This window comes from Perca fluviatilis, chromosome 11, assembly GCF_010015445.1.
Source record: "Perca fluviatilis chromosome 11, GENO_Pfluv_1.0, whole genome shotgun sequence".
In the NCBI taxonomy this organism is placed as follows: domain Eukaryota; kingdom Metazoa; phylum Chordata; class Actinopteri; order Perciformes; family Percidae; genus Perca; species Perca fluviatilis.
Genome location: NC_053122.1, coordinates 30161830 through 30179530, shown reverse-complemented (window position 1 = coordinate 30179530; position 17701 = coordinate 30161830). Strand labels below are relative to the sequence as shown.

Sequence of the window (17701 nt, the reverse complement as noted above, 5' to 3'; positions counted from 1 at the left end):
TTTCCACAACAAACTAACTTGGAAAGGAACAGACATAAGGAACATAAGATGCTTATTTGATCTCCGTTTACCCAACAGTGTTTACCTGAGCTGCAAGAGAGACAGATATAATTGGAATATTGGCAACGGTCATACGCTCTCTCACCTCTCTGAGGTGACAGTGACAGGACGTCTTCACTCACGAAGTCATGGCAACCAAATAAACAACAGCGCAAGTCTCAGAGTGACAAACAACGGCGAAAGCCTTGATGGCTAATTTACCCTGGAAACCACACTCATGCTTGTCTGTGAAATATGACAGCTATGGTAGCTTGGAAAATAAAACTAATAGATTACATTTTGGGACTGATTTGGATAAATTAAGTTTTTATCAGACCCCAGATGAGACAAGAAGCTAACATTATTGCACCCTGCAGTCCCTTTTGACTCGGACTCCACGCTGCAGGAGACGCTGTATTCCCCCAACACGCTGCATTAACGTTACTTTAAAGGTGCAATATTTAATCAAAAAATGACCACAATGTGTCATCAGATATTATCTATTATTATTAAATACTATCTTTTCTGACAACAATGCTAAATTTAAATATTCTCCTTTTGAAATTTTCGTTCCGTGACGGAATGTCTGTTTGTGTTTTGGCCTGTGTGTTGGCATCAACCGCCCATTTTGACAGCTGGGCCAGGTTGCCAGATAACGCAAACCCAGTGCGTTACAGCCATGGAAGCAGCAAACAAACGAACGGGATCAACGGAGATGGATTCATTCTGCCCGCCCTAAACATTTTTTATTTCTAAACAGTTGCATAACCAAAGACGAGGTAAAACACGGCTTAATATTGGAGATGCATTTAAAAGATGGGGACAGCTTAGAGCCCAAAAGGACACCGAGTTGACTAATTTCCTCCTGAACAGATAAGCATTGAGCTTCATTCATTTATTTTACGGCTAACGTTTATGTGCTCGCATTAAATTATATAGAGTACTCCAGTTAGTTATTCGGAAAAAATATTTAGACACAGCCGGTGAAGTGTTCCTGACTGGTGCCAACGCCGCCCTGCTAATACACGCTAATTGCTAACGTAGGATCCATGTCATATGCCAGAAACCGTTTGATTTCCTTATAATGGAAACATGCAATTTAAGTTTGACAAAACACCCCGTAGCCTGAATTGTTGAATTGGGACATAGTGTTCTCTACAGGTCGCTTTACAATGTATGTAACGTTATGTTATGTTATTGTGGCTAACGTTACCATCGACAGCTTCACGGTGTATGATATGTTGAACAGTAAGATGAGTCCCACTTTCTTACGAACTGGCATGCAACCATAATGTGTAATATACTGACTGTACAGTGTACAGACAAGCTGTATAACGGATCTGGAAGTAGTAGTACCGACAATCTCCCTCCTGCCCGAAATTGTTCCCCGCTTCTGTTCAGCAGCAGTAGCCGACAGACAGTGACTGTGCCCTGAGTACAGACGACCGCAAGGTCACAGTATTTTTTTAGCGGCTGTTGCAGTGACGTTAAGCCGAGAAAAGATGGCTGTCAGTTGGGCACAAAGCTTGCAAGGTTGCAGTCTTTTTAGCGGTCGTTGTTGTTACGGTTAGTCGATAAAAGGTAACTGTCAGCCGGTTACAGAGCTCTGCGAAAGCACAGGTTTTTATAACCGTAAACATAGCAGCATCTAACAACCCCCGCTGCGCTGTGGAATTATGTCTGGCAATGCGAGACTAGCATCTAGCTAACATTGACATTGTGTGACGTTGGGTTTAGATTTCTCAACCTGGCAACTCCCATGAACTTCGACGCTGGGGAGGAGGGGCCGGGGGAGTCGACTATTTTCAGTATTTCGAATTGGGACTGCAGTAACCATTTTAAACGCTAGCTGTCAGTATTACATATTGGACCTGAAACTTTTTCCAGGTTAAGCGTGGTGCATACCGCTGAAAACCACCATGAAAATTTTTTGTAATGTTCCCTCATGATTTAGTTTTGTTGCGAAACTGTATGTAAAATCAGCAGTGGCGTTAAATAATTTGTTTACGTAAGTGAAAATGTGATCTGAGATTCACATTGCAAAATGTGTTATGTAACGTTATCTGGAATTGTTTATTAGCTATATGTGATATCTGTAAAGCTGAATGGACTAAAACTCATTTCATTCTGATCCAAAGACACTATATCTTGGAATATTATTTTAAGACATATGATGCTTTTAAGAAACGATTGCAAGTAAAGCAAATTTCAAAAAAACTAACGTTACTGTTGTTCTAACCATGTATAACTGTGTCTAAGGTATCAACTGATTTAGACTGGTTTGGATACCTGGGCTCAGGGCTCCACAGGAAATAAACTGATGTTACTGATGTTCACACCTCATACTTGTATTTAGTTCAAATGTACAGTACAGGCCAAACGTTTGGACACACCTTCTCATTCAATGCGTTTCCTTTTTATTTTCATGACTATTTACATTGTAGAGTCTCACTGAAGGCATCAAAACTATGAATGAACACATTGGAATTATGTACTTAACAAAAAAGTGTGAAATAACTGAAAACATGTCTTATATTTTAGATTCTTCAAAGTAGCCACCCTTTGCTTTTTTATTAATAAGGGAAAAAATTCCACTAATTAACCCTGACAAAGCACACCTGTGAAGTGAAAACCATTTCAGGTGACTACCTCATGAAGCTCATTGAGAGAACACGGGTTTGCAGAGTTTGCAGAGTTATCAAAAAAAGCAAAGGGTGGCTACTTTGAAGAATCTAAAATATAAGACATGTTTTCAGTTATTTCACTCTTTTTTGTTAAGTACATAATTCCATGTGTTCATTCATAGTTTTGATGCCTTCAGTGAGGCCTTCAGTGACTTTATGAAAATAAAGAAACCCATTGAATGAGAAGGTGTGTCCAAACTTTTGGCCTGTACTGTATATATATTTTTGGTAATAAATACCAAAAAAGTTATTGGCATTTTGTGTATCTTCCCAGTTTTTGTCATGACCTAGAGCCAGGTTTATGAGAAAGTGGGGGCTTGTTAGGCTTTTGGTCCCGTTTGTGCCATTTAAATTAATTGTAACACTTGTGGATTGGTTCAAACTATAGATTTCTGGAATATAGTAAAGAGTTGTGCATGTTTCTTCAATTTAATCACACGTTGGCGCATGGAAGCTCTGCTAAATGGTAAATAGAAGTGTGTTGTGAGTATATTTGCTTGGCTGTTATTGTTTTCCATTCATTATGATTTGGTAAATATGGCATGGTAACCGGCTGGTGCACGTGTGCATAAAGTTGCAGTTATGCGTCGGTGGCGCATACAGTTCCTTTGTTTTATTGTTTTTGGCGGTAAACTGTTTTGCTCATTCATGAGCGTTGTGATGGGGGGGAAGGACACAACGCTTTTGGGCTGACTGAACAGGATGAGATGGCAGATTTTTGATGATTCGAGTTTGTAGAAATATAAGTTATGTATTGTGTTATTTGGGCTTAATGGTGAGTTTAATTCGCCAGCCGCTGTTTCATGCTGGGAACAGGTAAGCAAGGAGTCAGATTTTTTTTTTTTTTCAGCTGATCCATCGGGCTTTAGTGCATAATTACCCTGTGTAAGTAGCTGCATGAACACTACGTGGGAGCGTAGTTAGTGGGTCTCTGTGTGTTTAGATAGTGGGGGAAATCTAAACCAGCTGCAGGTCCGCTCTCGTATTATGCCTGGTGAAGTGTCACGGCTTGTCTGGACCTGTTTCAGCGTGAACAGTTGGTCTGTTGTGTAAGTCCAAATGTCAGAAATTGAAGCTTTCGTTGCTGCTGCGTCTGAGGAAGATTACTGAGCGCTATCCTGTAGCTGTGGGGGACAAACGTCTAAAAGAAATGTTAAATAGCTTTGAACTATAAAATCAGAATTAGTCCAAAAGGAGATAATGATTGATGATGATCATTTTCAACCCTTCTGAAGCCAGTCATCCAGCGTAGATTTACCGGCAGGTAAACGCAGACTTCTGGGTACTGAAGAAGTTCATCTGCATGTACGGCAGAACAGAAAGTCAACAAACTTTCTTTTAAGTTACCAGCTATCGCTAGCAATAGCTTGGTTGGCAGAATGCTGAACAAAACATTTTTTGGCGACCAACATGTTCCAGTTAACTTTGAAAACACACACTGAAAGGGTCAGAGTTTAAGGTGAAAACACGGACAACAGTCAAAAACAAGTTGAGGTCTATTTTAATCCCCAATGTTAGCATGGTTAGCATTGCTAAGCCTCTGTCCTGATTGACATATCCTAAAACATCCCCAGCTTTATTGTCTGATTTAAGATAAATGGGACCATCATTTACTAAGTGAACATCATGCTGTATTGGTGAAGATTTGAAACTTGAGATTGAGACCATAAACCTATTGTGAAAATGTTTACTGAGGTAATAAGTCAGAAGTAGGTCTTATTTTCTCATCGATTTCTATAAAAAAATACTTCTTTTTTGGCGGGACAGTTTAAGCTTCACAAGAACCCTATATACTGAAGATGAAAATGCTTGTGAGTGGCTAACTGTGTTACCAGATAAAAGGCAATGGCAGCTCCCAGTAACCATCCACAGTAGACATCGACAGGATGGTTTCTGAACTGGATGATCCGGGTCAGCCCGGCCAGGATGGCCAGCATGACGAAGGAGAACACCAGGAGAGGCTTCAGCAGCTTGGCAGAGTCTGTCAGCACCGTGTTGAAGTACATCTGAAACACACAGGGAGCCAGTCAGGATCAATAATGTTAATATAAAACAGATAATCCCATACCTCAGATTAGTGACATCATACAAAGACATCGACAGGTTTGTATTGTCTTGCTCAATGTCAAGTTGTCATAGCACAGAGATTGTTATCTTCATTAATGTCAAGTTGGCATGACAAAGACATCTCAGACAATGCTAACTTTGCATTCAAATAATTTACCGAATGACACTTAATGACAGCAGTCATACAGGTGTCATTTCATAATAATGACAGTGTCATGTCAGTCTTATGCACACCCCTTCAAATAAAGTGTTACCAAGATATCTTACCATTTGTAAATTACCTACAACTGCCTGCAGCATTTCTGTTTTAGGTGACATTGTCTCAGTCTAAATAGGCACTGGTGAAAATTAACGACCTTCTAAGTGCTTCAGACAAAGGACTTGTCTCTATACTTGTCTTATTAGATCTTAGTGCTGCATTCAACACTATTGACCATACCATCCTGTCACAGAGATTGGAACATTTAGTTGGCATTAAAGGAATCACACTAAGCTGGTTTATGTCCTATTTCTCTGATCGATCTCAATTTGTTAATGTTAACGTTAAATCCTCTAGGTACGCTAAAGTTAGCCATGGTGTTCTACAAGGCTCAGTGCTTGGACCAATTCTATTCACCTTATATATGCTTCATCTAGGCAATATTATTAGGAAACACTCAATTCATTTTCACTGTTATGCGGATGACACCCAATTATACCAATCAAGCCAGACAGCTAAACTTCAAGCATGCATTAAAGATATAAAATCCTGGATGACCTTGAATTTTCTGATGTTAAATTCAAACAAAACTGAAGTTATTGTGCTGGGCCCTAAACACCTCCGAAACTCATTATCCAAAGATATAGTTAATCTGGATGGAATTGCCCTGGCCTCCAGTACTACTGTCAGAAATCTAGGATTTATTTTTGATCAGGATATATCCTTCAACGCTCACTTAAAACAAACCTCAAGAACAGCCTTTTTTAATTTGCCAAAATTAGGCACATCCTTTCTCAAAACTATGCTGAAAAACTAGTCAATGCATTCGTTACTTCCAGGCTGTACTATTGTAATTCCTTACTATCAGGTTGCCCAAATAAGTCCCTTAAGACTCTCCAGCTGGTCCAGAATGCTGCAGCGTGTATTCTGAAAAGAACTAAGAAAAGAGATCATATTTCTCCTGTATTAGCTTCTCTGCATTGGCTTCCTGTAAAATCCAGGATTGAATTTAAAATCCTTCTCCTGACCTACAAAGCTCTAAATGGTCAAGCACCATCCTATCTTGAAGAGCTCATAGTACCTTATTGTCCCACTAGAGCACTGCGCTCCGAGAATGCAGAGTTACTTGTGGTTCCTAGAGTCTCTAAAAGTAGAATGGGAGCCAGAGCCTTTAGCTATCAGGCTCCTCTCCTGTGGAACCAGCTCCCGGTCTGTGTTCGGTAGGAGACACCGTCACCACATTTAAAAGTAAACTTAAAACTCTCCTCTTTGATAAAGCTTATAGTTAGGGAGTGAGGAGTTGCAGCATTCGCCTAGACCGGCGGGGGAGGATGTATATCGCCAGACTCGGCACCCCTTCTCTTCTCTGCTTCTCTTCATAGTCGTCAGATTAATCTACCAGTAGAGGGAGGCAGGCCAGTACAGCCCGATCCGGCAGGGAGAGTTCTAGCCTAGGCTCCTCTCCTTAACCCACTCTTAGTTATGCTGTTATAGTTTTAGACTGTCGGGGGAATTCCTTCCTTTGACACACTGAGTTTCTCTCTTCTCTCTCTTTCCATCTGTGTTCATCCTTGTCCCAGAAATGCTTTTTACTAACTTAGCTCTGGGGAGCTTATTCCCCAGAGTCCTTATGTGCTTCTTTTGCCCAGCATATTTCTTTGGCACCTAAATCATAGTTGCAGCTATCCCGGTGGTCCTGCTCCACGCCCTGCTATGCCCTGTTACACCCTGTTACACCCTGATACGCTCTGCAGTGCCCTGCTACTTCCTTCTGTGTCCTGCTACGCTGTGCTACGTCCTGCTATGCGCAGCTGTGCCCTGCTACGTCCTGCTATGCTCTGCTGTGCCCTGCTATGTCCTGTAACACCCTGCAGTGCCCTGCTATGCCATGAACTACTACAAATACTAGTTCTGGTCATTGTTCCATTGTCTTTACTATGACTATTATTGCCACTGTTCATCACACCCCCAACCGGCACCGTCCGACACTGCCTACCAAGAGCCTGGGTCTGTCCAAGGTTTCTTCCTAAAAGGAGTTTTTCCTTGCCACTGTCACACTAAATGCTTGCTCTTGGGGGAATTACTGGAATTGTTGGGTCTTTGTAAATAATAGTGTGGTCTAGATCTACTCTATCTGTAAAGTGTCCTGAGATAACTCTTGATATGATTTGATACTATAAATAAAATTGAATTGAATTATAGGAACCACTTACTGAGATGTAGACAGCAGCAAAGGCAGCCAGAGTTGCATGCTGGGAGGGAAACGACTTCCTATGATGAAAAAAAGAAAGAAAGTTTTCTTTCTGATAATTCTCATGATCGGACAGCTAAGGACAGTGCTGAATATTCATCTGCAGCAGTCAGCTGGCTTTTAAAGAAACTTAGACCTTTGCATGTATGTGTGTGTGTGAGGGAAATTGCAAGTTCACCTCCCAGGGGACTCCCAGAGTCCAGGATACCTTGACATTGTCACAGCTCCCCAAATATGTTACCAAAGAGGTCCATCATGGGATACATTAAGTAAGGCTACGGCTACAGTAGCTTGTAGTACAATAACATGTTAGTCAAATGTATATTATGCCCATTGTTTAGATCACTAAAATGATTAAACAGGTTACATTCAGTAAATCATATATCATTACATACTGTATGCACATAAATTTCACAACTGCAAACTACATTGAGTGAGTGCCTAAGGATATTTACACCAGACGCTGCAAGAAAAAGATCAGAGACTCATGAAAGTCCACACACCCACCCACACCAACATTTTATGATGAACAAATAAAATAATTAACAAAATAATAATAAACTGTCTGTTTCATCTGTTGACACATTTACATAACACATTTCCCCGCAATAATTCTGTTCACAGAAAAACAAAAATATAATCATGCAGAGGACATGGTGTTTAGAGATTTAATTCGAAAAAAATCCTGACATTTCTGAAGGAGCTCAAGCTGCATCTGGAGAATGCCCGCTCTACTCCAACTAATTCCACAGTACAGAGTAACAATGTGTGTGAAGCAGCTCAGCAGTCTGGTGTTCAGAGAAGCATAGAACATTCTGTATCAGTCTGCCAAATGCTGCTGGCCTGTGCACAGTATTTTGGTAAAATGTTACATTTTTAGAGAGGTCTGTGTGTGCCTCTGCTGTCTAAGGCCACGTTCACACAGCCTGTATCGGCCGTCCGACAGTCCGGCAAAAACACAGGTCTTTCTATTAATTTTGAATGGGTAAAGTGCATTTGGACTGCTGTCTGCCGCAGGGGGGACACTAAATTGCAGCCGGCCTGCGGCGAAAAGTTGAGACCGACTCAACTTTTAGGGAAACACAACCTGACATCATGCTGCTGTGACCAGTCATGTAACTGGAGATCAGACTTGCCGGTTTTGAGGCATGGTTTGAGAATCCCGTACAGGAAACAGGAAACATCACTGCCTCTTTCGCTGCCACAAGAAAGTTTTAAAAGACTATGACGGTAAAAAAACAAAACACAAGCACTGAACTGCCCAGGAGTTTGCGTAATACCTGAATGTTTCCTGCAACAATGAAGCACTGTGCTATGTCTCGCTCGTCTCTGTTCTTTCTATCTCTCTCTCCTGTGAATTAAAGCTGCCTTCAAGTGCATTCGAAAACGTCGAAATCTATAAACCTTTTGACCGAAAACAGTAATTGTGAAATATAAAGTCTTTGTTGGGGGGTTTCAGAACACAACAGGACGTCACATAGATTGACTGTTTTATTGACACTCCCCTGGCCGCACCACCCGGCCCTGTAATGCTATTAAATTGCTTTGTGCACTAAACAATGAGAGATCATTCAGTAGGTAAGGTAAAGTAAAGTAGGAAACTGGCTGAAGAGGCTGATAAATTTTTCCTGGCGAGTCAGGGAAGTTGTGTGGCCGCGCTTTTTCCCGCGCACATCGCTCCTCTGGCGCCAGACGACTCCACCCTTCTTGCTGCAACAACTTCTCGTCGGCAGCAGTCTTCTGCCCCCCAACTGTCTTCAGGCTTGTGTTTTTACCATGCAAAGTTTGGATCCAAGGCTAACAAATGCCGTTCGCCATGCAGTTTCGGCGCGGGAAACGGCAGAGCCGGGCGCTCAGTAGTGCGAGCGGCTCGGCCGCGTGGCAGGCTGCTTCTTTTCATCCGTGACAGCATCTCCGGACGGCGTTTTCTGTGCGACACGGGAGCACAGAGGAGCGTCCTACCTGCTTCCCGTTTGGACATGTTGACCGGCAGCCACGGCCCCCCTATGGAAGCTGCTAATGGTAGCCCCATCCGCACATACGGGACAAGGTACGTTGAATTGTGTTTCGAAGGACAGCGGTTTGGCTGGGACTTTGTTACAGCAAAAGTTGCCATTCCCCTCCTCGGCTCCGATTTTTTATGTGCACATGGGCTGTTAGTGGATGTAAAGAACCGCCGTTTGATCGACGCCGTCACGTTCTGTTCTTATACGTGCACGCTCGGCGGGGCTGACTCCATAAGACTGTCTAGCATGCTCTCAGCCTCAGATGTTTTCCACCGTCTGCTTGCCGGTTTCCCAACCCTCACTCAGCCCACTTTCTCTGCATCTGCTGTGAAGCATGGTGTGGAGCACCATCTCACCACTGCTGGTCCGCCTGTCTACGCCCGTGCTCGGCGCCTCGACCCGACCAAGCTTGCCGTGGCAAAGGCTGAGTTCGCGAATATGGAACGCCTGGGCATTATCCGCCGATCCGACAGCCCGTGGGCGTCGCCCCTCCACCTCGTCCCCAAACCTGGCGGCGGCTGGCGCCCCTGTGGGGACTACTGGCGGCTTAATGAGGCAACGACGCCTGACCGCTACCCAGTCCCGAACATACAGGATTTTTCAGCGCATCTGGCTGGTAAGGTGATTTTTTCCAAAGTGGACCTCGTCCGGGGATATCATCAGGTGCCTGTACACCCACTGGATGTTCCCAAAACGGCAGTGATCACGCCGTTTGGTCTTTTTGAGTTCCTGCGCATGCCGTTCGGCCTTAAAAACGCAGCTCAATCTTTTCAACGCCTCATGGACTCTGTTTTGCGGGACCTGCCTTTTCTTTTTGTGTACTTGGATGACATCCTGGTAGCAAGCACGTCCACGTCTCAGCACCTGGCACACCTCCGCACACTGTTTGAGCGGCTTAGCCAACATGGGCTGATTGTCAACCCTGCCAAGTGCCAGTTTGGTCTCTCCACCATTGACTTCCTGGGACACAGAGTCACTAAAGACGGTGCAGTTCCTCTCCCATCAAAGGTGGAGGCGGTGACACATTTCCCACGCCCGCTCACTGTCAAATCCCTGCAGGAGTTCCTCGGCATGGTGAATTTTTACCACCGTTTCATCCCTCGAGCCGCTCAGCTCATGCAGCCCTTGCACGAGGCCTTGAAAGGTAAACCCAAACACGCTGTGGACTGGACTGAGAGCAGGGACAAGGCTTTTGCTGCCACTAAGGCAGCCCTGGCAAACGCCTCCATGCTGGCGCATCCTTCTCCTACGGCCTCCATCGCCATCACCTCAGACGCCTCAGACTACGCTGTTGGTGCTGTCTACGAGCAGTGGGTGGACGGGGCCTGGCAGCCACTGGCTTTCTTCAGCCGTCAGTTGCGAGCCAGTGAGCGGAAGTACAGCACTTTCGACCGGGAGCTGCTGGGTCTCTACCTCGCCATCAGACACTTTCGTTCCCTGCTGGAAGGTCGACACTTCACTGCTTTTGTGGACCACAAGCCGCTGACTTTTGCTATGGCAAAGGTGGCTGAGCCATGGTCCGCCCGCCAGCAACGTCATCTGTCCTACATTTCAGAGTTCACTACGGACTTGCAGCACGTTGCCGGTAAGGACAACCACGCGTGGACCGCCCGCGGGCTGGCTCGTAGGCGCTAGTCCATCTTGGTTTGGATTACACCCGCATAGCAACGGATCAAACTGCGGACCCGGACGTGCAACGCCTGAGGACCTCAACTACGGGGCTGCAGGTCGAGGAAGTGGTTTTTGGCGATGCCGGCGCCACACTCCTGTGTGACGTCTCCACAGGCAGTCCTCGGCCTCTCGTTCCCACGGGATGGAGACGACAAGTTTTTGATGCCGTCCATGGTCTCTCCCACCCGGGTTCGAAAGCCTCACAGAGACTGGTTGCAGCAAAGTTTGTTTGGCACGGCCTCAAGAAGGATGTTAGGGCCTGGGCTAACACCTGTGTTGAGTGCCAACGGGCCAAAGTACACCGCCACACTAAAGCCCCGTTGGAGTTTTTCCCGGTTCCGGAGAGACGCTTTGACCATGTCAATGTGGACCTGGTTGGTCCCCTACCCTCCTCCCATGGGTTCACATACCTGTTAACCATGGTTGACAGGACCACCCGCTGGCCTGAGGCTGTGCCACTGACATCAGTGGCGTCTGTCGACATGACACGGGCATTTATCAGCACCTGGGTCGCCCGTTTCGGCACTCCTTCGGACATATCCTCTGACCGTGGCGCGCAGTTCACGTCTGAGCTGTGGAACGCTGTTGCACAGAGCCTCGGAGTGAACCTCCACGCCGACCCGCATATCACCCGCAGGCTAATGGGCTCTGTGTGAACGTTTTCACAGGTCGATGAAGGCTGCCCTGCGGACGCCTTAGCTAAGGACAGCAACTGGGTCGACAAGCTCCCATGGGTCATGCTGGGCATCAGGACTGCGCCCGAAGGAGGACCTTCAATCCTCTTCCGCGGAACTTGTTTATGGACAGCGCCGCCCGGGTTCCAGGGGATTTTGTCCCTGGCACCACCGTTCCTTGGTCTGCTACACTCCAGCGGTCTACTCTGCTGGACAATGCGAAGGCTTTCCGCACCTGTCCCCACTTCCCATCACGGCCTCCCTCAGTCACACGTCCCCGCCGGGCTTCAGACGGCCGACTATGTTTTCATTCGCCAGGATGCCCACAGGGGACCGCTACGCCCGCCCTACGAGGGCCCATTCCGCGTTCTGGAGTCAGGGGACAAACATTTTGTGGTGGACAGGGGCGGTAAAGCGGAGCGCCTCTCCATTGACCGCCTTAAACCAGCTCACTTGGACGTGGCCAGGCCCATCGACCTGGCTCGGCCCCCACGACGCGGACGGCCTCCGGCCCTGTCCCCACCCCCCGTTGCCCCCTCTCCCGGGCCTCTCACACTACATGCCCCGCACCCGTGTCAGGACGGGAAGCCGGCCACAGTGGGGCCTCCCCAACCTCCGGTGCAGCGCACCCGTTGTGGTCGGTTAATACGGCCACCTCCACGTTGACTGTTTGGTTATTTTCTGATATGGTGAATTCTGGGGGGACGTGTGTAGTGAATGTGACATACATAATTCACCTTATTTGTTAAATGTGGTTCTACACACTGTTGATTATTAACGCAGCACCTTGTTGTTAATACGGTTCTACATGCAGTGATAAATGTAATACATATACATGTTAGTAATTTACTGTCTTTACTCACTGCATGTTATTATGACTGATCAGGGACTGCGGCCCCTTTAAATGTTCTGAATGCGTGATGACGTTAGACACTGGTCAGTGACTTTTTTCCTTGTGGAGTTGTCTTCTTGCAAAAAATAAACGACACACGCACTCGTGTGCTAAACGTGAGAAATTGCCTCTGTTAAATATACTTCAATTTCCACACACGTTGTTTTACCTAATGTGTATTACTTAATTTGAAAACTGTAATCTATCTTTTACACTACAGTAGCATATTACTTTCAGCATTTCTAATGGCGATTTAAAACATTTATCTTGCATTGATTGTTACTCTCCGGAACTATCACCCAATCGTGGTGGAGAGGTTTGTGTGTCCCTGTGAACCTGAGGGCTGTATTGTCTGGAGCCTGGTGCTCCTGGTACGGTGTAAATATCTTTAAAAAGATTTAAAAGTTCAATATGATAGTTTTGTTTTTTTTTAAACACACAAGACTGATAAGCTGCAGCAGCTGACGGACTGCTGGACTACCTCCACCTTCTCACAGAACTACAAGCTATTTCGGTGCTAAAATAGACCAACAAATGTAAAAGTCCAAACATTAAATATAAAACAAGCATTATCTTTTAGCCTGGATGCCAGCCGAACTTAGCCCCGCCCACAACATTTGAGGTCGGGAAGTTCGGTCTGGACTTGATCCGTTGTTGTTGTGCAGAGGCCTTTTCTTTCCTGGTGCAGTTGAAACACGCCCCATAATCACAGCCCAATGGAGCAGTATCAGACTCATATTCTGACTAGAATCTGAGTATGACGACGTCAGGCTACTTATCTTTAGGAGTGTGTCCCAACTCAGACAGTTAGGGGCTGCTTTGAGCATTTTGTGATTCCAGCCTGGTACGATCAGCCAATAAGTGAAAACGCCTGGGAGAATGTACAATGTGTGTAGGCGTTTTAAGTAAGCTGTCACACATGTAACCTTTATATATTTCCTTTATATTCTCATCATGTTTAATTGTGTTTCATGCGTGTGACTCTAGAAACACCCACACACAACCTCTGACACACTCAGTGGTTGACACACAGCCTTACCTCCCAGCATTGATGAGCCCAGTGTCTTGTCCAGAGCAGATGTCCTCCAGAATAAAAGCTTCATCGCAAGTGGACATGTTAATGTGGGTCAAGTTGGGTTTACACACATCCAACCAGTAGGGTGTGTGTTGACCAGTGGACAGTTGGAGAATATCAGTTATCAGTGCTGTCACACACAGGCCAAAGATATGCACACCTGTGAAAAACAACAGCAAACACTGGATCAGTACAACATGCAACCGTGTAACACTTTGCATTTTAAAATGTCATTTATTGTGTATTTATTCTGTGTCCACTCATATTCTGACAGTACATTCTTATGTGAAGCCGTTTTCACATATGAACTCATAATCTCATGTGTCTCCACTTCTTCCCCCTGTACAAAATGTAGCGATATTCCCCCGAGTAAGAGTGATATCATCTTTTCAATGTGGATCTACTAGACTAGCAGTGCTGCAGTGATTTGCTCAAAAAGTAGCATGTAGTATGCAGTATGCAAACAAAAGCATCATCGTCTGTATGACAAAAGATTATTTGGAGAAAATCTTCTGTATGCCTCTTATCAGCCTCTCTAGCCTACTGTATCCCACAATGCAAAGTGCCGGAACAGTCAACAACAACAACCGCGGCTTGCCGTTGTGGCCAACAACTTTTTACACATTTCGTCTGTTATTTCATCACTGAATTCACTTCTGAGATTTTTTTAGGCGAGAAATCAACTGTGTAAAGTTCGACTATGACCAGTTTTACGAAACCTGATGGCCAAACGCAGATTTAAGAAGCGCCATAAACACCTAATGACAGCCAGATAGTGGCTACCAGGTTGGCCGGCCGGACCGCCATGCTCACAGAGCGTAATGTTAACGAGCTTGCTGGCCAACTGTCACTCACATCTCACACACACACACACACACACACACACACACACACACACACACACACACACACACACACACCAGCAACAGAGCAGGCAGAGGCGGTTCATAATTATTGCATATGGTATTGCTTATTTTACATAAATAAATAATTTACTGTAGAAGTTGAGTTTCGTAGATAAGTGGTACATAAAGTGATAACATGCTGTGGCATGTTATTAGACTTAAGGGGACACACCAAAGCATTTATTGGTTTATTTCAAACAGGGACAGTGTACAGTAAATGTATTGCACCAGATATCACAATGCTAATTTCCATCTGTTGTCCCTGAGAGTGCACATCTGTATCCTTAACATAACACTAATGTACACCTGTAGGACAGTAGCCTGGTCCTACCACACTCTCGTACATTTCATTTGTACAGAGAGTCTGGCCACTCTCCATTGACAAGTGTTAACTTCCTTGAAGGCGGGTACTCTCTTGAAGTTTAAAACTATTGGATCTGCCCAGAGCCACTCTGGATCTAACATAACCAATCGCTAATGAGAAGGGAGACCGACAACAACTATCGGATTAGCATCGCTAGTGTTTGCCTTAGCCAACTCCTTCACCACTAACGGAACGAGCTGGAAAATCAAACTTTTCCCGAACCCCGTGGGGAGAGGGCTACAACATCATGGCCACCAACACAACTCAGCAAAGATTGTTCTTGCTCAGGCTTTAACTTCTGGATATTTGGCAGCGCTGCCACAATGGCCGCCATTACGGAACTACAACTCAAAACTAGAGCACGACCTCAACTTCATCGTTCTCAGCCATTCCCTCTGTTCGCTGAAGTACGTAGGAGGGCGGAGCCAGGCCAGTAGGATAGACCAGTGTGTAAACATTCAGAGAGGCATTAGACCTGAACGACAACATGACATCTTTTTTAACATCAGTTTTAAACTGACTAAAACTGTTTTGTTCATGTAATTGAAAAAGTTAGAGCAGATGTTGAGCAATGCTTTATATACCAGTATCCCCTCGATGAATATCGTGTTTGTCTTGTGTCTCCATGAGCTGTTAGAATAATTGTTTAAGAGCATTGGAGCTAAACCATGCAGAATATTATAAAGTAAATTAACATATGTAGGTCATAAACAAAAACAATTAATACTCAAAAGTTATATTTTTCATTTGCAATAGTGGTGTGAGTTAATTATTTTGTCCAGTGCTTTAAGACCTTGTTTAAAGTCTCAGCCTGGCCCAGCATACTGCAGAATAAATACTGCATACCACTGCAGGGTTTTTCCTGCATAGAGAAAGTTTTGGCAAAGAGGTTTTTAGCCAGCGCCAAATGAAAAATCACGAGCGCCAAAGCATCCGATTTTCAGCAGCGCAGCCTCTCATCAAGAGCCACTATATTTTACGCACACGGCTGTTGCTGATTTGACTGGATCTGAACACTCCGCTGTGAAGATAACGCTAATGGGATCTCCGTTTGCAGAGTCAGACTCTACCGTACTCTCCCGGTGATCATGCTGCTCTGGGGACCATAGGCGCGGGAAGTAGGGGTGCTGGGGGTGCGGCAGCACCCCTTGTTGGTGGCAGCACCCCTTGTTGGTGGCAGCACCCCTTGTTGTCAAACTGCGATCAAGCCCGTATTAAACAATGGGCATTAATCATTATGGTGATAATTATCCAATCAGAATAAAGTAAAAGTTGTTTAATGTAATGATTGGGAGAAGGCCGCATGCACTGTGTAGATTGGCTAAAGATAAAGGTGGGTGGGCATAGAGCAGGTTGTTTACATCGCACTGAATCAAGATCAGTTTTCTAAGAACGAGTTGAGATTGAAAGAGTGGAATTAATTTGTAACTGATCCCCGGTCAGATTGGGTTGTATCAGCGAGTGAAAGTGTGGAAAAGGGAGAGAAAGATGCGGCTGCTATAAAAAATGTCCCGCGAATAAATAGCTTTTTAAAAAGAGCTGGGAATGACGAAGAGGAGGATGTCGAGGAGCTAGCTAATGTTAGCTTGGAAGAATCGCTGCCTTCTACCAGCTACACTCAGCCACAGCTAACGGTAGCTAACGTTAACTTTAGCGAAGTTGTTGTGGAAAAAGACAGAGATGAGGCCGGTCATCAGCATTACAGAACAAGGTAATAGCACCTCAGGTACCATCATCTCTGAAGACCCTGCACTACTGGGACCGATTACAGAGACCGTCCGGGAGGAAGTTATACCCAGAGGGATATTAGCCTTTCAGAATCGGCGGCTAAATATCCAGCATCTCGGAGGGGGGACGAGGCTGGCGGCAGAAAGACCCGCTCTCTCGCTAACGAGGCACTGACCCGACACCTTCACCACGGTGAAACGGTACCACGGGAGTGGATTCTATATTCACTGTCCACCGGAGACATTTATTGCGTTGCCTGTAAAGTTACCAACACACAGCAGCGCATCTGTAGTAGGGTTTAGCGAGCTGCTAGAGCTGGACTTAGAGGATTTGATCTGCGATTTTGCAAAGAAAAAGACAAGAAATTAGAACTTCTAAAGGTAAGAGCTATTATGCTATCTGTAAATTGAGTAGGTTAATATAATCTGTTGTGACCGTGTGACCAGATAATGTACATATTTTGTTTAGTTTATTGAAATGCCATGCATATCAGACGTATTGCATAATAATTTTGTGATGCTGCTATAGGCCTGTGTGAGACTAATTAGGTGGTGCAGTAGCCTATATGTTGGCTTTGCAGTTTGTGAAGTTGCAGCTGACTAAGTGACTGTTATTTTGCAACCTGCGCTCAGCTGTGTTGTGTGATGGTATTGTTGTATCTTAAGTCAATCACGTTTCAGAATTACTATTGTGCTTTCTGCTTGGGTGATTTTTAGTGAGTACTATATCGCCATAGTCTTGAACCATACAACGCTTTGGTATGATTTAATTAATTGTAACACTGTCTTGTGATGTGTGAGTCAGATGGCAGTACTTGGTTTATTGAACTGGAAAGGCATACTTGACGCCTGCTCAGCTGGACTAGTCATTCATCTTTTTATTATTTTTTATTCGATAGTGACAGTGGATAGACAGGAACGGGGGAGAGAGAGAGGGAATGACACGCAGGAAAGGGCCGCAGGTCGGATTTAAACCGGGCCGCTGCAAAGGAATCTTTTGAACAGTAGTGATTGGCATGTGATTTAGTGCCTATATAGTTCGCTGTGCAGTACATAGCAGTATGTAGCCTACTTCATGGGGGGGGGTGGGGGGGGAGGCAGAGGGAGAGTTGTTCTGCGCACCCCCCCCCGCCAGCACCCCGCACCC

The 17701-nt window shown here is 45.1% G+C and overlaps 1 protein-coding gene across 1 annotated transcript in view; it reads right to left on the bottom strand.

Annotated features, from left to right (window-relative positions):
* The window catches only part of LOC120568730 (2-lysophosphatidate phosphatase PLPPR4-like), a 117089-nt gene that overhangs the window by 39192 nt on the left and 60196 nt on the right, over window positions 1-17701 (bottom strand). The window contains exons 4-6 of the mRNA XM_039816413.1: window positions 13523-13718; window positions 7203-7260; window positions 4556-4729 (exon numbers count right to left, since the gene is read on the bottom strand). Of these exons, the coding sequence (XP_039672347.1) occupies window positions 4556-4729; window positions 7203-7260; window positions 13523-13718 (428 nt within the window). The remainder of the gene's footprint in view (window positions 1-4555; window positions 4730-7202; window positions 7261-13522; window positions 13719-17701) is intronic.